The sequence below is a fragment of the Heliangelus exortis genome, chromosome 4, assembly GCF_036169615.1.
Source record: "Heliangelus exortis chromosome 4, bHelExo1.hap1, whole genome shotgun sequence".
In the NCBI taxonomy this organism is placed as follows: Eukaryota; Metazoa; Chordata; class Aves; order Apodiformes; family Trochilidae; genus Heliangelus; species Heliangelus exortis.
In genome coordinates, this window is record NC_092425.1 from 536,947 (window position 1) to 558,229 (window position 21,283).

Genomic DNA, 21,283 nt, shown 5'->3' on the forward strand with positions numbered 1-21,283 from the left:
CCTGCCCCTCAAGGGGCTCCTCAGTTATATGAAAAGTATCATTTACTAGGAGAAATACTTAAGAAACTTCAGCTAAGAAAAAAAAAGAGCACGCAGTGCCATCTCTTAATTCAGAATATGACCTTTTGGTCTAAAGACTTCAGAGATCCTAATATATCTCCTAAGACTTACAAAGACTCACACTTCTTGCACTCAACATGATTGACTCAGCTTTGCAAGATAAGGCTAACACACAGCCATTTGATTCACTCTATGTAGTTCAAATGGCAAGAGTACAGTCATTTATCATAAAAATTACTTGATGAATCTTAATACAGCTCCCCAAAAAAACACTCACGGAAAGCATCATTTCCCTTTTGTCTAGTGCACTGTCTAGAGCAATGACACCAACCTTTTAGCTCACTTCTTTGCCACACTGAGGGTTACAGCAGTGCAGCCTCACTGGCAGTGAGCAGAGGCACTCAGCAGTAGAAAGGCTTTCTCATTCAGGACCTATAGCCAATGCTACTCTACGAAATCAGCTGAAAAAGGAAACTGTCAGCTCTTCACTGCCCACTGAAGAGCTAGGCACCAAATATCTCAGGCTATCTCTTCCTTCTCACAATGACACTTACAGGTATGGCAACAATACACCATTTGCATTGTCTGGAGTCAAGAACTGCTCACTAGAACAAGAGTGGTAAAAGATTTACCAGCAAGCACTTGGTTGTATCTGAAAGGCTTTTGCTCTGTGCTAGTCTTGTTCCAACGTTACCAGTGGGTGTTCAGTCTCTTGCCTGTCAGTAAGTGGTGTGAGGTTCTATCAGTACCATTCAGGTGGCAGTCACTTGGATACTTGTCACCAGGACCCCCAAGAGGTGAAAGTCCAAGGCCCAGGTTTGCTTTCCTGGCAAGCTGTGCTGCAACAGCTGCTTTGTGCTGCCAGGAGTTCCGTGTCACTGGCAGGTCTGTCTGGTAAGCAGAAACTATTTCATCAGAAACACTGAGGCTCTGACCTCTGGTTCTGTTCCACACCAGAAGGAAAACAAGTGAGAGGGACTGCAAGAGTTACCACATTGATGTCTCAGCATTGTGGTGGAAGAAGCTGCAGTGAGCACAGGGAGTCTGAGGGGTGCAGCTCCATGTTCAGCTGTGCCTTGCAGAGCAAAGCACTGACTCCCAGAGAGGTGGAGACTGGACTGTAACAGAGACAAAGCCAAGGAGCCACGTTCATGCTCATTACCACAAGATTGCTGCATTTGACACTGTCATCAAGGGATCCAAGGGGGGTGATATCTTTTCTCTCTTTTTTTTTTTTTTTTTTTAATTTCCTTTTCCTTCCACTTCTTATAAATGTTTCAATAATCGGTCACGCCACCATTACACTTTCCCAAGTTTCAAGCTGTTTCTTCTATAAATACTTGTTCCTAGTTTCAGGTCACTTCTGCTATAAATACAGCCCTTAACCAATTGTTTGGTGTTATTTCACCTTAATTAGCCCAAGGGGATGACAGAACCATGGGGACTCTCCCTGTGAGGGCCAGGTCTGCCACTGGGACTGGGCCCAGACACACACAGGCTCCTCTCTAAGAAGGAGTTTAGAAAGCAAGGGGGTCCCATATGAATCTCCCTGTGTTACCCAGTCTGGGTTGTGACAACACTAAACTTCAACAGAAAAATCATGAAGCTGATCACACTTCTCTAAAACAGCCTAAAGAAGTTACCTGGGATATGAGAGGCTAAGAAGAAAAATACACAGGACTACAAATGCAGTTGAATGCAGTCCTGCTGAATGCTCACAAGCTATTGAATCAGTCGCTTTCTCCCTATCAAGTATCCATTGTGTCCATGAAGAAGAAACCCAGCAAGAGAGACTTCAAAAAGCAACCTATCAAGTCCCTGTTCCCAATTATGTTAAGCAGTTCTTTGTGTCTGGCAACTGTGGCAGGAATGCTTGCTAACCATCTGGGCAGAGGCCAGCTTCATCCACCACCTCTATCAAGAAATAGCATCCTGAATCTGAAGTAAATCTGCTCTTGAAAAAATTCTGATGCAGAGCCTCATCAGCCCCTTGGATCTGAGAGAGGATTTTCTCCTCAACACCAACTGCAGCCATTAGAAAATGTCACTGGATAGACTGAAAGGCAGTCAGGAAGAGAAACCAAGGCTAGCAGAAATCTCAGCAGCAATATAAAAAGCAAAAGAACAGCAATTCAAGGGAATTTATGTTTTCATTTATTATCATAGTACCTCTCTCTACTCAGAGGGAGATTGAAAATAAATGACATACTCAGGTGAAATACTGAATGGATCAGGCTTTTGTGTTGTGAATACAAAATCATCCCTGCCTTAAACTACTCTGGAACAATGAAAGCTTTAGAAGAAATTCTACATTTTCATTTTCACGTGAAAAATCTGCAGAGTCCTGAATTTAATAATTGCCTCAAAAGAACTGCCCTGGCAAACTGGACATTGTGCTGGGGTGGGGTCCTCATTTGATAAGTCACCTGGACACTTTTGTCCCCGGGCAGCCCCTTGTTTGGCAGCTGCCCTGGTAAGCTGAACACTGGCCTCACGGGTAAGGAACAGGGCCAGGCAGAGGTGACACATGAAAGCTCACTCTCCTGTTTAACACCAAGAGCACGTGTGACAATAAGGTCACTGCTCAGGCAACCCAACGAGGGGGAAGAGAATGTCAAGTGACCACCTGGACCCGTGCCCCACCAACTCATTTCCAGAACATGGTCCAAGCCAAGACTGAGCCTGTGCACAGTAGGCCCAGGCTCAGCAGGAGAGGCAGGCACAGCTGGGTAAAGAGGGGAAACACTGGGACTATGTACCTTCCAGCCAAGGACCCGGACCTCATGTCACAATCCTCACTCCATCCAGGGGTGGTGTTATCTTTTTTTTTTTATCTCTTTCTCTGTTTCTTTCTAACCTTATTGCTGGCACATAGAGGCAACATAATTTCTAATTTTGCTAAGTTTTTGCCAGTTGAAGCCTGTGGTTTTGAGAGTCCTGCTCTGCTAGTTGTAACCCTTTGCCTTGAAAGTAATGTTGTTTCTTGACAAGCTTTACCATCTTAATTTTCAGTGAAGCTGTGCCTTCTATAAGCCTCTTAGTGCACAGGCTTAAGTGTGCAGAGAATTCAAGAGGTTAATATGGCCAAATGGGTTGTTAAAAGAGATTAACTACAAGAGGGTTGACTGAGGCACTGGGGCAGCTAGAAAAGGTCAAGTCTACCCATGGTGTTGTGACTCCCCATGGAGGGACAGGAGAGGAGGACTGCATCTAACTGCACCCCAGCTCCTCTCTGGCAAGGGATCCCTGGGCTGCCCCCCAGGTGGGACATGACCAGATCACACTGCAGTAACAACAGGGTGTACACACTGGACACCAGGGCCAGGAGTTCTGGGATTATTTTCTTTAAATCACTTGCCTCATCCCTCAGATATAAACCTACAGGCCCGTCTGCTGGCTACTTCACCCCATTAGAGAGTTCTCTACTGAGAGGTTTAAGATGCAAAGTACGAAGCTGCAGAACCCATGGCTCTATGGGATCAAACACTGCTTAAAAGCATGAAAGAAACTCTCTAGATTTAGGCCAAGCATTTTACCCAGGATCCAACCTCTGACAATAGTCAGTCCCAATGCTTAGGAATGGAGATGGCAGCACAAACATTTGTGATAATAATGCCCATGCACAGTTTTAAAATCTCCTCAGCTGGAGATTACCTGGGGACCATGATGATTACTGGTCACAGACTGAGAACAAAATTCTCTAACTCTCATTCCATAACATCACGAGGCACCAAGTTGCATGCACAGCTTAAGTACAGTTGGCTTAAGAGACAGTCTTCGTTTTATTTGCTTTAATTTGATAACTGTTCTCTCGGCCAAAAGCCACAAACCATAGGTTCCCATTCATCCTCTTCACACTCCTCTTAATTCCAAAGTCTCTTGTAATACCCCTTCTGCCATTTTTCTCCCTGATTAGGGAGTCCTAGTCAGATTGTCTCTTTTTCAGGAAACTCAGAGTAATATGGAGCCTGCCACCACCTGGGCTGCCAGGTTAATGCACTAATGGATGTTACTTGCCCATGTTTCACAAGCTAAAGTTCACCTGACCAAAATACCAGTGAAAGGGCTGACTGGTGTGGAGAGGTGACCTCTGCAGACCTCTAACTATGGGCCATCTCCTTGGTGACTGGGGAAGGAGTTTAAGACAACAGGTTATGGTGTGAAAGGAGAAAAGGTCTCACATTGATCTCCCACTGCTTTACAACTTCTGTAACCACAGAAAGAGTGGTCTCCCCCCTCTGCTGGTTGCCTGATCTGTGTTGCTTATGATTCCATTTTTGCTTCAGAGTAACAACTATTGCCCTTTCATGGCTCACAACTGCCCTGAAATTCCTCAGTTCAAATCCTGCAGTTGACCTGAGTGAGCTGGGTTACACAAGCTGTCTAAAGCAGGCTGAATTTCATCGCCCTCAGAGCTCTCTGCAGCAGCAATTTGCTGGGCAAGCTGATAGGTTTCCAGAGATAATGGTGATTAATGCAATGACAATTTGTGTGTGCAGCTGAGTTACTGACTGACCAACTTCATTTGCTGCTCCTGAACAACCACTTTTTAGAGTTACTGAGTTTATTATGCTGTTTGAAGGTCTAGTACATGTCATTGTGCCACGAACCCCTGGGTCAGTACTGTACAGCAATGCAAAAAGGAGCAGCACCAAAATAATCACCAACACAGGAGTACAGATTCAGTCTGAAATGCTCCCAGGAGAAAGCAGCCCATGCTGAGCTCTGGGCTGCTGTGATGTGACAGCTACTGAGACCCCAAAAGACACCGTTTGGAGCATCTGTGCCCCTTCTGTCACAAACTGCATTGTGTGGAAACCAGAGGAAGGATTAACAGCCCCTGAAGCACCTACCATTAGCAAATGAGAACTGTAGACTTGTTGGCTCATGTCCAACAACTCTGGCAACCATGCTAAGAAGCCTGGATGTCCAAGAGACACCGTGCTCCTTGCAGTGCTGCTAATTCCAGGGAGAGTCTTGTCCTCATATACAGCAAGTCTCACAAAGCTTTTAACTTAAACCTTCCAGGTAACTTTAAAAATCCTTTCTTTTTCCAACTGTCCTCCACCCCCCCAAAAAAAAGCTTCTTAAAATTTTCTTATTATACGTCTAATTGTGTGGCAGATCAGACCACTGCCTCCCAGTCCTCTCCTAGCAACAAACCACTGTTACTCTCATGGCCTTTTCTTCCTTCTTCTTGCAGAGAAGCAGCTGTAAAGTCATTGCAGTGTTTCACATCCATCTGTACTCAGTTATCTTTGCAAGTGCCCCCTGTCCATGTACCCAACCACAATGCTTTCCACTGAAGAAGATACAGCTGCAATTTCTTATATGATGAACCAAAATCCTCCCTTATAGTCCTACCAGGTAACACTGACTGGAAAGCAATGCCAGTATTTTGACATACTTGCTCTGTTTGTGCACAGACATAGCTGCTAAATGACAGAGAGAAGCTTTTGCTGTCCTACTTTCTTGCTAGGTAAGCAAGACTTCCCTTTTCCTTAGTAAACAAGTTGTGTTATAATTAGCATGGGACATGCACACACTAGTTTTATAGCTTTGGTGATTTACTTCCGAAGCTTTTGTTATTACATTAAAGTTTCAGTGAAAGATACAATGATTAATATTGTGTTTGATATGGTTGCTTTGTCTAAATTAAGGAAAAGCTTGTTGATTACAATTTCAAACTCTGCAAGGGAAACTTCACACTACTGCAAATACAGCTCCAGCTGTTTTGAAAATGTCTCATCCGTGTACCCTGCACCTAACAGACAGACATTTGGTAACTGCCCAGTGGTAACGGAGAAAACCATCTAAAATAAGACTAGATTTGAAAATAGATAAATAAAGCTATCAGTTATTTTAAAGCTCACTGAAACCAAGTGTGTGTGCACAGTTCTTGAGATCTGTGTCTTTGTATGAAGATTCCACATGAAGTTCCTTTGTGGGAGTGAGATGAACTGCTGTCAGGTTCAGCTGGGTCTGATAGCCTGGGCTGCCAATCCACTGGTTAGAAAACTACACACAGCCTTCATCTTGGGCAGTTCCTGTCCTGTACTGTCCAGAACAACAAGTCTGCCACACATCTCTGTCTTCTCAGCAGATCTATTCTCTGGCAGGAGGCAAAAGAAATTCCATCTACATCCTCAAACTCTGACCCTACAGTGAACTTTCCTTACCTGTACCAAGCCCTCCATCAGCAGACCCTGGCAGGGAATGAGATTTTAATGAGGTCTGAGCCCCTCTGTATGACAAACTTTCTTTCAAGGTTACATGACAAATACAATTGTCAGTGCTGTGGAGTGCATTCCTTAAATTACATGACAAAACCAGACAGCATGGAAGGGAAATGGTCGCATCTGTCAAAATCTGCAGGAACATTTGAGTCAGTCCTATTTCCTTTTAAAATTTCTTGTTCTGATGGGACGGAAAACAACCTGACACTCTAAACATCTTTTTGTCTTCTATGCCTATTTGTATGGAAAAATACAACAGAGTGGTCAAATTCATTCCATATTTGGGTGGCGAGATAATGCACATAAAAAAAGCCTTTATTCTAAATCCTTTACTTTCATGAATGCCATGAATCTTTTAGACTGGAATTAGACTGGAATTGCACCTCTTATTGCCCTGACTATTTACTCAAATAAAACCATCATTTGTTGTGGCTGCATTCACATTATTTTCCTGCTCCCCCTCTACAGATACTCTGGAAAGTGAATTTTCTGGCAGAGATATAATGAAAGCAGCACTTTTTAATTTAACATCAGAGAATACACACAGTGTATTTCAAAACTCATAAACAGAACTATGCATAGCAGAAACTTGCTTAAAAAAATTACTCTCATTATACTCTGGATTCAGTAAAGTGTTGAGGAACACACTTACCTTTAAGCATTTCCTGAAGTCCCTTTGAAACCTCTGGCTGAATGTTTTCCTGAGCTGGAACCTCCACCTGGGGAGAAAAACAATACCTTGTGTTACAGGTGATGTGTCTAATAAAAATGAATCAGCACAGCTTGCATTTTGATTGCAAATTATTTGCAATCAACAGCTCAGAAAAACTTGCTGATCAAGAAAATATACTTGGAAATATTAATTTAAAACACTTGTGAACAACTTCAAGTGTACACATGAAAGAATATCCAAGAACAAGTTCAACTGATTATAGGAAAGAAAACATGCACATTGCCACAGAAGCCATGACAAAGCTTCAAATACCTCATTAATTTCTCTTCTACCATTGATTTACTTAGATCTTACTATAAGACTGTAAAAAATAAAAATTCAGGTTTCTGTTTGAATTGCTAGGAGCATAATTCATACCATCAGTTACTTTCAGAATATGTTACAATAAAATGCTTTATTTGAATGCATCTACATTCACCATCAAACATTAAGTCTCAGTTACAACTACTACAGAAAATTAAACTTCCACAGAATGTATCTTAAATACTGACGGAAAATTTAAACCTATAAAAAACAGGGCAAGTAATAGGAAAGGGAAGATGATAAATATTCAAATGAATTTCATGCACACTTCGGAATAATTATGACAGTGCAAAGTAACAAAAATGCTAAAATAGACATTAAAAAAATAACTCTGATACTAAAATCTGCCCCTCAATCAAGATGAAAGGATACTCTTACTCAGCATCTTCATTGTAAGGGATATTTAAATGTTAGAAAAGACAGAAACATTCAAGTTCCAGTGAGAGCTGAGAGGCTTTGCAAACCTAAATCTCATTTGGGTCCTGAAATATTCTCCTGCTTCTTGAGAAGTTGGATAAAATATTAAAGACAAATTAAAAGTTAAATTTCCCAGTTGTTCAGGATTTCTCTTTCTTGAAAAGCATTTCTGAAAGATCTGGACTGATCTGAGGCAAATTTCATACCCAGTGGAATCGTTTCAAGCTTTTTCTGAACTATAAGAAAGCAGAGAAAGTTTTAACTTCAGGAAATGGAACCCCTTGATGGGCCTTCTAAAGTCAGAAAAATAGGACCTTTTTTCCTCTGGTCAGGCATGCTGGATCATCTATCACAAGCACTGTTTTGGTGAACAGCTACAACAAGTGAGCTTAATTCAGTGGCCTCTCCATCTGAAAGTCATCACACCATCCAGACTCCCGTCTGGCTTCTCTGTGCTCTCAAAATCCTGCTAGCTGGGCAACATCCATGAAGCCACTAACACCCAACTGCAAACATTTTAACTGTTTTTAAGGACACTTCTCCTTTCTCTCAAAGTTACTACCAGAGTCCAACCCCCCACACAGCACATTGTCACTAAGCAGAGAGGAATCCTTTAGTAAATGTCCTATTATGGGAGCTCTGTTGCTGTTTCAGAAAATATTTATCCAGTGGATGCATCTGAGGGGACACATTCAGACATCTCTTGCTCAGTCACAAAAGAAAGAAAATACAGGAATAGATGAAGGCATGCAAAGAAAGAGCAACAGAAAGGTTCTGTTGCTGACTCCAGATCTTGCCATTGCCTGCTAAATGTAGCAGCCCATGGAACATTACAGTCTCTTATCATGCTGAAACTGCAGTCAAATCCAAGGCACATTTTACCACAAAAAGATTTGCACTGCTGCTCCTAGTGCCTTGCCTGTTGTTGTCTTATTGTTTGGCTCCATTTATACTGATATTATTTCCTTCCTGAGAGCAAAATATCATTCGTATTAAGTACATGACAAAATCTTTAACTTCTTTGAAGAGGGAGAACAAAATGGAGAAGGGGAATTGGATAATGGTTATATTATTCACAGGAACACATACCTAATTTATATAGTGCTGCTAGTATGCCATTTAAAAGTGCTATAACTCCAATTAAGCCCATTTCAGTAATGAAAATTACTACTCTACTGTGTCTGAATATTAATTTCATGTTCTGCTTTACATATCAGTAAGTAAAAATGTATTCCTAACTCATACGGTTATTTTACAAAAATTACTAGCAAAACTTCCTAGGGTTCAAACAGTATTATTCTTAGATCCTTCAACCAGATTTCTAAGTACTGGACAGCACCTTGGTACAAAAATATCACAGACAGACTAAATCTGCACGAAGGTACATTTTTTTTAGCAACATTATGTATCCTGCAAGACCCAGAATTATCTGCAAAGGACAGAACCTGGGACACCCTGGGCCTGTCTCCAGGACACTTTCTGTGATTAAAATGCGTTTCCTGGACTTCAGGGAACCTGTCATAAATAATTATGATTCATTTTCTCTTGTCCCCTTCAACTACAACTTGTGTGTGGATGCAGCTCTCTCATGACTTAGTCAGGCAGCTATGAAAAAGGAGCTTTTCCAAACCAGAGGCAGCCCTTTCAGGCATGAGCTCCCACCAGGCACCAGAGCTACAGCCACTCACAGCTTGTGGTCTGTGTTTGGTTTGGGTTTTCTGCAATGTATCTTGACTTCCAATTTATCTTCCAGAAGGGTCAGGAAGAACAACAATTGTTATGAAAGGAACAACAGATTTTATGAGAGGGCAGCAGAGCCAACATGGAAGGGAGTGGGATGACAAATGCAGGTGCAGCCTACAGGGAATCTGACTGTCTTAAAACAAGGTCACATGCCCCAATCTCCCAGTTTCTGGGAGTGAAGCTGGGACAGAGCAGCCAAGAAGGGTGATCACAGCAAACAGACAACCATGAGACAGAGAGTGGCCTCTGTTTACATGTGGGACATGCCCAGTCCCACAAACATGTCTCAAGCATTTAACCCCCCCTCCACTTGACCACATTCAAGCCTCTGCTGCTCCTTCTCCAAGGCCCAGGCCTGAGGCAGCATCAGTGACCCTGGCTGTCCCATCACCTGCTCTGGGATAAGGCAGCCCCTGTCAGCAGGTGCTGCAGCAGGACAGCCAGAACACAGGCTGACAAATGTGGTGTCACTGGGTCAAGTGGTCACTGATACTGTAGCTGCCAAGGTGAGCAGGTTTAGAGCAATGGTGTCAGGACCATACAACCATCAGGTGCCTCACCTGATGCACACAGGCAACAAAACTGCCATGGGTGTCTTCAAGGATGAACCAGAAAGATTCTGCCCCATTGAAAAACCTCCAAACACTCTCAGTCATTCCCCAGATACTGCTACCCAAGGCAACTGAAAGACAGGGATGGCTACAATGCAGAGGGAAAAAAACCAAACAACCTAACAAGAAGTAGTTATATATTAAATACCCATTAATACTCATATTTTAGAAGTACAGGAGTGAAGAGTTAATGTCACACAGGCTGTTCAGAAATGTGATTGTCTTACATTTCTGCCAAGAAAACATTACACTAAGTAACTCAGCTTTGTAACAGAATTAAAGAGAGGTTGAAAATCAGATACACACATTCATCACTAGGTGAATGAATTATAAATAGACTTTTAAGGCAGTAATAAAATAACTCATTATACTTTTTAAATGAAAAGTTGGAGTGAAAAGCACAGCCAGTGTAATAACTGCTGTGAATAGCCACAGCTGGCAAGCAGCTGGCTTTCAAACAGGCTTCCTTTCCCAAATGCCAAAAGCACTAATTCATAAGCTGTGACTCTGCCCATGTGAATTACAACTTTTGCAAATACTGTCTATTAGCATGATATACACAGCCCCTGCATGGGCTGTGCAGAGAACACTGTATTAATCCATGGGATGGCAAAGCAGAGGGGATGAATCTGACCTACATCATCAGAGCTGTCTTTACAAGTGCACTGGCAAAGCTTTATATCCAAGACAAGCCCATTTCTGAAATTGCCCTGCTGGAAACAGAAGATTCAGATGGGGGGACCTCTAGTAAACTTAAACCCCTGCATCCACGCTTTGGGAAAAATACCATTTACATTAAGACAACATATAGTATAAAGACAGTGATACTTCAGAAATACACACAGCAGACATACACATAAATCCAGATTCCTAAACAAAGAGGCCAAGATTAACTCACACAAGCAAAGCTCTGATTATCTACACTGAGGTCTTCTCCTCTTCCATTAAACATCTTTCCCCAGTAAGTATTCAGCAGCGTCAGTAGAAATTTATGGGGATGCAGTCCCCAAAATTTATCACCTTCCTGCCCTAATCACACAAAGCAAACTGTGGGTGTCTGCAGGCAAAGTTCAGGGCTGCAACAGCACTTAGAGCATGCCCAAACTGAGCCTCCTGGTGGGGCAACACCACAGATTGCTTTGGGCATCTCCTAAGGGGTGCTCAGGATCATCTGCCATAGTTAACATCACAATAATGTTGCTGTATCTGCAATGATCTAAGAATACAAGAACAGGATAAAGTTTGCAATTACAGATCTCAAGATCTAGATTTTTTTTAAACATCTCCACTACCCTTTTTGAGCTATGAAGCATAATAGATTAAGCTGGCCTTGCACTGCATCAGTTTTGAAGACTAGAGGATCTCTTGCAGTTCCTTCTAGTCCTGATTTCTGGAAATCTAAGAGCCAAACAAATCAAAGGTTTTGACACAGACCTTTGAAAAGCAGACAGTTTGAACTCACCCTTCATGCTCAGATACCTTTTTGTTTCCACACTTGAAGGAAACTTGAGACTGACTGTTCTGGTGTTAGAAAAGAAGAAAAGACAAGACTGCAGCCTTCTGCTGGAGATGAAGCTGAGAGAGCACTTGCATGTGGCACAGGTAACCAGCTGAGACAACTCTATGGGTGGGTGGGTGGCAGAGAACACAAGTGAGAACAGCTGTGGGGAAAACATTAGCCTTGGGGCCTTGTCACAACAGCTGCCCCAGTTTGGGACAAATGAACTTTCCTCTGTTTTTTATCTTTGTTTTTTTCTTAAATGAAAACGAGCTCATTGGAACAGCTGATGGCAATTAACACTACCAAAATTCACAGTGCAAAGTGCAGGTGAGCAAAGCATAAGTAAAGCAAACTCAGTCCCAGAGTGGGAATAAAAAACCAATACAGGGAAAGGTATTTTTTCAGTTATGAGAAGAAATGCAGTGCTACATTCAGAGTATTGATAGCACAGGTATGGTATGTTGTCAGCTAGTAGGAGACATGGTGTGTGTGAAGCTTTCACTGTGCTGAAGGTTTTAAGTCCTTGCTTTGCTGCTGATTCAGCACCCACAAACACTCCCCTCCAGGGGGAGCCTGAGCTGCTCACCCCATCACAGAGAGACTGCTGGGCCATTAGGGCAGGGAAGCTGGCTGCAGTGGCAGTGAACACTCATACACTTTGTTCTAAGAGAAAAAAAATGTCCTAAACAACCCCCCTGTGCATGAAATTGTACTCAAGGAAAGGATGAGTCCTAAGTGAGAGATATTAGATACATTATTTAATACAGTATTGGAAGATACTGACATCTAAGATGTAGGAACAAACACGTACAGAATACAAGGAGAAGCACAGACTCTTCAGGACAACACTTGATACCAAATTTAAAGGTACTTCAGCACTACATAGATAACAGAGGCTTTCTTCCTATGGATCCTCCAGATTCTACTGAGCTAAGAAGAGGGGGTGGGAAGAGTAGGTACACTACCAATGACTCCACACCTAAAACAGTGGATTTATGAAGTTAAGACTCCCTGAGCTTCCTATACAATCAGTGAAAAAAAGATTTCTGCAGGAAGCAATGCAGAGTGTTTTTCCCAAAGCTCCCTTTACAGACAAAGGAGAAAAATTAACCTAATTTGTGCACAAGAAAACTAAACTTTCATTAGATTGAAAGGTATAAATGGCCTTTTGCAGCAAAACACACAACAAGTTCAGCACACAATAAACGGGAAGACAATAAATGCACTTGAATATTTTTAGAACATAAAATGGAAGACAGCCCCAGTACGAGATGAAAATAAAGAGGAACCAGCACTTCCAACATTTGCCTGTCTTTTCACTGGGTAACACACCCTCTCCACCGATTTAGACAGGACAGAGCAGGCAGAAGGGTGGAGTGTTGCTCATCTCCAGCTGAAGCATGGAAATTCTCTGTCTCAGCACCCAGCTCTGATTGCTGGCACACAATCAGTAATTGCCACTTCACCTTCCTAGGAACCATCCAGGAAATGAGACATTATCTGTGCTTAGGGGCTGAAGCAAAGCAACTGTATTTCCCAAACGTGCATCATTTATTGAACATTATTTTCTGTCCCCTTTCTATCCTAACTCCCCCCTTTGCTGTGTTTGCATCTGCCAGGGATGATCAAACCTCTGTGTCTTACACAAAGCTCTCTGCTTTCTTGGGCAGCCTTCCTGTCTTGCATGGGCACAAATCTAGGAACACAAGTGATTTCTTTATCTGTACCTTTCTGCCCTCAGAGCTGTCTCTCAAGAGAAGAGACACCCTCTCAAGGTGTCACCATTTGGGGAGCTGCACAATAAAATCATAATCAGCAACAGTACAGTATTTAACCCTGTGAGACAAAAAACCAACCCATTTCCTACTAAATAATACTGCAACACTAGCAGGGTGAGGAGGATGGGGAGGTTCCCACTTCATTCCTGAAGCAGATGAAGGGAGTCTGAGGTTTCACGTAGCACACTCCTGAGAGTTAGATACTGCAGGGGGTAAGCACATGGGATGGTTTCTTTGGGAGTAAATAAAACCCAAAAAGAGGAATTGAGACTGCTGGGCAGTGCTGTTAAGCAGGGAAGGCTTGGAGGGGGGTGGGAAGATGACACAGGTCTCAGTCAACAGGTCACATCCTATCCACCTGTTCAATAAGCAAGGCTGCCTTGCTTGGGGAATATTCAGCAACTCACCTGGGGTGTATACAAGAGGAAGTGAACAGCAGAGGAAGACAGGACTCAGAGCAAGAGCTGGGCCTGGGAGCAAGACTAAAACACAACTGGGAAGCTCCAACAGAAATTGTCCTGCACACACAGATGAAGAAGTCAGCCCTCCTCAGGTGCCAAACCATCAAGGTAGGTTCATGTAGATAAACAGCATCATCTCTCTAGAAACAGTTTTCTCAGCACAAAGATGAGTTGCCAGTTGCTACCATTACTTTGCTGCCACTTCTGAGCAGCAGTCTGTAAACCTACTGTGGCACCTTACCAGGGGCAAAAAATCTGCTGCATGAGGCAATTATATTTCATTTTCTGAGCACAGATTTTGTTCAGCATTACTGGCACTGAAAAATCAAGACTGAAAGTTATCTTAAAGAAAGTGTGGAGAAAATTTCTCATCTATGCCAAAGTATTTCTGTTTTCCATAACTTCAAAAACATATGGGTAGCTCATATGCCACTTTGGAAAGGTTAAACGAACAGGGGAGTTTGAAACATCTCAGCTTCGTTTCATTTAATCTCACCCCCTTTATCATCATTTCTGCAATGACTCCAGAATCTCCCTGATATTCAGAAAGTGCTCAAAAGGGCAAGAAGTGTTTTAGGACATCACTCCTTGAAAATCAATGGAAACCAAGTGAACAAATGACCTTGATTTAGCCTGGACAGTTGCTCAGAAACGTTCCTGGCCATGGCTCTACTTACAGACTTACAATTCAGTGCATTCCCAAGAACAAAGACAGGCAGGTGGTGACAGGAGATTATTCAGGCACATGTCTGCTCCTCATTCTCAGGGTATCAACTGGCCATGATCCCTAGGGTGGAACTGACAGCCCTCATTCAGCCAGCAATCCAGGCCTGCAAGATAGTCTAAGTGTCTTTTGTCTGATCCTTTTGTCTGATTTTTAGTTTTCTTTAAGAAGATCTAACCACAACTGTCTGTCCAAAGGAAACACAGGCTCCATTTAAATGCTAGATGCATTATCACAGAAGATCAGAGGTTATTTTCAAAGAGCAAGATGAAAAAAATCCATCCAAGTGAAACAGGAATATTTTAATTTTTGATTGTAATTACGGTATTCTACAATTTTAACAGGGCTATAGGCTGAATTTACCATCTATCTGTTGTCCCCAGGCCTGACACCTACTCTAAAGTCCCATGCAGGTTGGAGTCACTGAATCCTGCTTTACTCAACCCCTGAACTGGCAGGTACCTGCTACTGGAACCTCCAAGAAACAGCCAGCCCTGCAGACAGCCTTAGGGCTGATTAAAGCTTCAGGTCCTGCAGTTCCCTCTTCCTGGCTCTGTCACATACCCACTACCTCCACTCTGGTGGGTACTCCACAGCCCCTTGCAGCTTAGGCTGCAATCACATTCAGGAGAATAGCTGACTCTTACTCATTTCTTCTGCATTAGACTTCTCTTTCTGAACAGGCAGAGAGGCTGCATCAATACTAGTGTCCTTTTTAGAGGTAGTTTCCCGATGCATCAAGACCCCACTTATCTCTAATTGAGGAAATGAGGAAAAAACCTCTCAAGAAAGCAAACATGAAAGCTTGTGAATGTTACAGAGTTTTACTTGAAAGCCACATCCTGCAAGGTACCCAGACAAACTGAATCTCTGTATTCAAACATACAGTGACAGGTCATGAAACAATCCCATCCTCTTTCATTCAGTAGAATTACTGTTTTTTTAAGAGTCTATTCCTGAATCAGAACTCACTTGCCTACCCCTGTGCAACCAGTGGAAAAACTCCCTCTGATTTTAATGGGAGCAAGCGTGACACCAATGCTACACAAGTCTTGTCCCAGGTGCTGCAGCAGGGCCACTGCACATCATGTGAGACCTGCAGATCCAGTAGGAGAGGCTCCAGAAGGTAAGGCAGCCTTTCATGACACATTTACCACATCAAATACAAAGTATGGTATTAGATTTCCAGTGCAGGAGTTTCTGTTAGCCTAAGCTGTATGACACAAAATCATTATTTAGAAATCACAGAGCAATTTGACACGGGTAGGAGGGGGCTCAGTGTCTGCCTAATGATCTCACACAGCAGGAACAAGGCTGGATGAATAGCAATCATTAGCTTGTTATTTACACAGCATTTCTCAAAACATGAAGGAACTCTATCAAGTAAACAGAGACTACAAACTATAACACAAGGAAAGGGGAAACAACGAGTTTTAAGATGAAATATAAATTATTCACAGAAATCTCAGTCCTGCTCCCTGCAGAGAACACCAATAACTGCTGTTTTACATGCACACAGCATATGCATCCCTGTCCTGAAACAAAACATCACTTCCTCAATCCTTGCCATCCTCCTCAGTACCTTACTCCAGGACACGTTGGGATTATGGGCACACTGAATCACATCACTGCAGGAGTTCAGTGCCTGAAAGAGAGATCTAGCTTGGTGCTCAGAAAGCAGCAGCATGCAGAAGGAGCAGGTCATGCCAATTACCTTTAAAATACTGGGATGTGCAAGTGTGTGCAGAAAGCTGCTGATCCTGAGGAAAACTTCGTTTTGCACTAAAAATACTTTCCCTCAAACATTAATGTAAAAAGAAAGAAGGTACTGTGCTTCACTCAAAACCTGCTTTGTTTACTTCTTAAATTCAAAAATAAAGAAGCAGAACCTGAAGCACGTATGAAAATATTTTTAAACATAATGGCACCATCTTTTGTTTTGAAAATATTTGAAATGTGTGGGTTTTTTTTCAATTTATGTTCTTATTTCTGACAGTTCAGAAGCACAATGTTTTACAAAAAATATAATTCCTAAACTGTTTTTTTTTTTAAGTTCATCTTTACACTTATGCAGCATCAAGTACAACAGACAGGTTGTGGGAAACATCCCCAAGAGCCTGATATCATACAGCATTAACTCCCAGTCCCTTCCCTCATGCTGCTTGCAAGAATGACATCTCTAATGGAGCAGCAACACTGGTAAAGGGGAGGTAACCCAGCCAGTACAGGGTTGAATTCTAATCTCACGTGAAGTTTGGAGAATCTAAGTGAAGCTGATCACATGTTTGCAACCTTAACACAACTGCCATTCTGATTTCTCTTCAATAGCCTAAGCAATTTTTTCTGAGAAATGTATCAAAGAGTGTAAAAGGAGGTGCTGGAACACTTAACTGCCAGCGCCCAAGCAAACAGGATCATTACAGTGTATATAAAAGTCTCCTGGGAAATAGGCTGGGCATAAAAATTCAGCTGGATCATTAGAAGCCAATGATTTAACTGAGAAAGCAATACCAGTCTCCAAGTTGGCAAGAGAAAGACATAAACTGAGTTGGAGGAATTATTTAATGACTAGCAGAGCAATAAGGGAGGTATTTCATTGCGCTGTAAGATCCTCTGCATCATAGGAAAACTGCAATTCATTAAATCTGAGTCGTTAGGGGGTTTCTACCCCTGCAGCTAATTCCTGTCATGCCAGTGATGCTGATATTTTAAAAATTCCAAGACAAACAAGCAGGAACAAGAGTCAGAGAAGGCCAGTATCTCTGAGCCTCCCTGATATCAGGCAGAGCAGAGGCCTTTGGAGCCTGCATATGTTCTGACTAATTTTACACGTGTGGGAAGCAACCTCCTTGCACTCTATACAGCCTGAGGATCTATAGGATACCACTCTCAGATGCCAGAAGCCTGCATTCAAGTCTCCAGTTGCCTGGGGTGAAACACTTTCCCTTGACTAATGCAGGTCAGAGTCCACTACCTCATTCATCAACCCCATGACATCTGCTCCAGCTTCCTGACATGGTTTTTAGCCAAGCTGTGCTGCAGCAAGCTGAGCCCTGGGTCGGTGCCATGTGCAGTCTGTGATGTCCTGCCTCCTTCCCTGGACTCCAGAAACAGGACATCCCTTCACTCTTCTTCCTCACCTTCCCCGTTCCAGTGCACAGAGGAAACTGCCTCTGCTGCAGAGCAGGGATGGGAGATGTCAAGGACACGCAGGCAAGAGCTAGTGCACCACATTCAGCATGTTTAATTAAAAGAAAATAATAAAATTAAGTTTTTGTTAAACAGCTGCAGAAATCAAACTATCAGCCACCTCTCACTGGCTTTCAAGGAGGATGTAAGCCCAAATGCCACTATCACTGTCCTGGTGCTCTGTGTTATTTAGTACATTATACTGGGAAGCTTTCAATTAGCTTTAAGCATTCTCCTTTGCTGTCTGACAGAGTCTCGTATCAAATTTTCTTCTTTCCTGCCTCTGCCCTTCACTACTTTTCTTTTTTTTTTCTTTTAAGAAGGAGGGGAACTGTTATTCTCATTTTCTTCTGCTTTAGAAAATTTGAGCAGAAAAATCAAAACATTATTAGTGTAGTCAATACCTTCAGTCTAGCTATTATAGCTATCAAATATTTGCAGTTCTGATAACAAATTGATTGGTGTTGCTCCCAGAAAAGATCAGGCCTCGCTGGAGTGAGATTGTTGTTTTTCCTGCTGATGCTGCTACATATTGATGGAAGGTTACTAGTGATTTTAATTAATGAGGAGGAAAAATGGGCTTGGAGCTTTCCAAGACTGAAAGGAGCCAACACAGAAACATTTTTACTACCACAGTACCTAGGGATCCCAACACAAATGAGGATGTCATTATGCCAGAGGTTTGCTAACACAGTGAGAGAGCACTCCAAATCCAAAAAGGCAACAGGCTGAACAGTGGATACAGGAAGGGGAAGGAAGAGACAGACAGGCTCATTCATGCTGGTACCAGTGTGCTGGGCCAGAAGCTGGGCTGCACTGCTGCTCTGCAGATGAGGGTGACTGTTTCACAGCTACCTCAGTGAGCTGGGGGGCTCTCTCCTGCTTACAAGATGACACAAGCAATCACCTCACTGGAAAACAGTATATTGGACAGCACATTAAATACAAATAATGAGGGCAAAGAGGAGGGAAATCAAGCAGCTTTGTCCTTCTGGCAAAGCTAGCCCAGAGGGAAGAGACACTCCCAACTTCAGCAAGAAGCCCCAAGGATAAAATAGTGGCTAATGCTCTAGGCTTCCCAGGACAATCACTTCCTAGCTGAGAATATCCACAAAACAAAAACTTAAGCCCCCTCGGTGCAGTGTCTAACCTTGCTGTGATGTCTGCCTGCCTCTGCTGGCCACAGATCTCTGACCAAATCCAACGAGGTGCACACAAGCACCAGATTCCTGCCACCTTCCATTAGCAAATCTCTCTGCTCTCAGTCCAAATACTACCCTCCATATTTGCACAAATCATAATCCACTTGCCTTAAAGGAATTTTAACATGCAATCCTGCCAGAAGTAAAAATAACTCAGGCTGTGTGACAGGAAGCATTGTACCCACAACTGGTGTGGAAAAGGCCACTTCATACTCTCCCATGCCCATTAACCACAAGTTCCTCATACCTGTCAATCTTATTTTGATTAAACAGCTCTCAGGGCAGTTCCCCTTGCATTTGTAAATGAATCCTTCAGATACACAAATATCTCACTGATGCCAGCAATCCAGTTAAGCACTTCCCTGGGGAATTTTCCATAAACTCTGAAACAAAAAACAGCCTTGATAACACAGACCAAAAACCACAAGAAAACTCTTTTCCAAGCTATTTTGGGACTAAACGAAGGATCAGATAGATTAATAATATTTTAGAGAGCTAATGGAAAAACAGAATAGGAAGTGCCCCATAAGGAAAGACTACTGGATTATGTCCAGATTATACAGCTGATTGCTGGGGAGAAATTAATTGTGCTGGCACATGTGTTGGGATCATTCCACCTGTCCTGGCTTCTGCAACCAGACACAGACAACTCTTAAATATTTCTGCAGGTTTCTACAGTTATACCTACACAACTGAGTACAAAATGAGTGACAGAAGAGAGTTGTTGAGAACAGAAAGTAAGTAATCCATTTTAATAAAATTGTGCTCTAGAACAGATTATGAAGTAGAAACAATAAGGGTATGGTGCTTGAGAAAATCGAGCTGATCACAACACATGGGAGTGGCAGAGAGAGGACCTCACCTCCATCTCCATCCCAGAGGGTACTCTGGCACCCTGAGAGACTCAGCACAATCACCTAATTCTGTAAGAGACTCCTCAGTTCAGTCACTGCCAACCTCTGCTGCCTGGAGCCTTTCCCTGGCAGCTGAAGCTGTGCTGTGAGAGGCTCCCAGGGCAGCACATGATCAGGTTCACCACTCCAAGGTAACCTACTCATGAACCAGGATGTCATATAAAAAACAAAAAAAAAATCTGCAGGTATTTCTCTTCAGGCAATCCAGACACTTCTCTCATTGTTCTCAAATCCATTCCAAATGCCAAGTAGACTTCTAAGTCACTTATGTTTCTAATTGGACATTATTCCTGATGTACTTTCTGGACTCATCTTGAAATACAAGGGAAAACTCATCCCAGATGTGAGATATTTGTATGCCCAGAAGTCAAATGGGACTTCTGAAACCACCTGAACAATGTCACATTCCAATGGCTTCAACATGTTCCACTTACACTGGTGCTCAACATTTCATCAATACCTAAGGAAGTGTGACCATACACACACAGCTTACAAACTACAGAGAGCAGAAGAGGGAAACACAGCCTGTACTCAGATTCAGTTCACCACTCACCGTGTGATTTTTGTCTTTAATATCGTTAAAAAACTTGGCCCCTACAATAAAGTTCAAGACTGATCAAAACCAAAGACTTGCAGGTAACCTGTAAGAACCTGTGTGCACGAGCAATGGGATATCAGGAGTGGCAGAACATGAAGAACATGTGTGGCACCCAGGTCTAAGAAAGGATGGTTTGTTCAAATGCATTCTTTTTCTCTGTAAAATCTAAAAATGAAATTGAGCATTTCTGCTAACTGAGCAACCATGAAATTGTCATTATTCTAACAAAAAGGCCATCTAAATGGCAGAAATTCATGCTGCCTGGAGATGAATGTACTGCACTGCTTTTGATGTCTTAGGGGGAACAATTAGCTTTTAAACTGGCTGATAGCTATTGACCTGAAGGCTCAGAAGACACAGGTACCATTTTACCCTCAAAATGCAGCATTTACAAGTTTACACAGTAGCTTGATCAGAATGAGTAAAGGATAGGAAATTGCAAAGATGAGCTAGGGCAGATAAAGCTTGTTTGGTACACAGAAATTCTGAGCACCCTAAAGCTTGCACCCCAGAGGGAGTACTAAAGGCAGACATACTGATCCCCAAAGCTGCAACAAAACAATGTGGGGAGACCTTGGGAAAGAGATTGGAACCAGGGTGGGGGTTTTTTTCAGTTTCCTTAAGCCTTCAGGTTACTGACAAAAATTAATCACTTAATTTAATTAGTTTAAGTGTTACAGCTAATTTGGAGAGTACAATCTCATTATTCTGCCCCAAGCATGGGTTCTTATCAGTGGCCAGAGGACTTACAGTGTAAAAATAGTATCAGAGTCCATTCCAACAGCTTCACCCACAGCAGAGAACAAGGGCTAC

At 42.5% G+C, this 21,283-nt stretch overlaps 1 protein-coding gene and 1 long non-coding RNA gene across 5 annotated transcripts in view; both read right to left on the reverse strand.

Annotated features, from left to right (window-relative positions):
* The window catches only part of LOC139795639 (uncharacterized), a 504,885-nt gene that overhangs the window by 339,380 nt on the left and 144,222 nt on the right, over positions 1 to 21,283 (reverse strand). The window lies entirely within an intron of this gene.
* LOC139795637 (uncharacterized) overlaps positions 1 to 21,283 on the reverse strand; it is a 207,096-nt gene that overhangs the window by 180,205 nt on the left and 5,608 nt on the right. For all 4 annotated transcript variants that reach the window (XM_071742558.1, XM_071742557.1, XM_071742559.1 and 1 more), the window contains exon 2: positions 6,949 to 7,015. In XM_071742558.1, the coding sequence (XP_071598659.1) occupies positions 6,949 to 7,015 (67 nt within the window). The remainder of the gene's footprint in view (positions 1 to 6,948; positions 7,016 to 21,283) is intronic.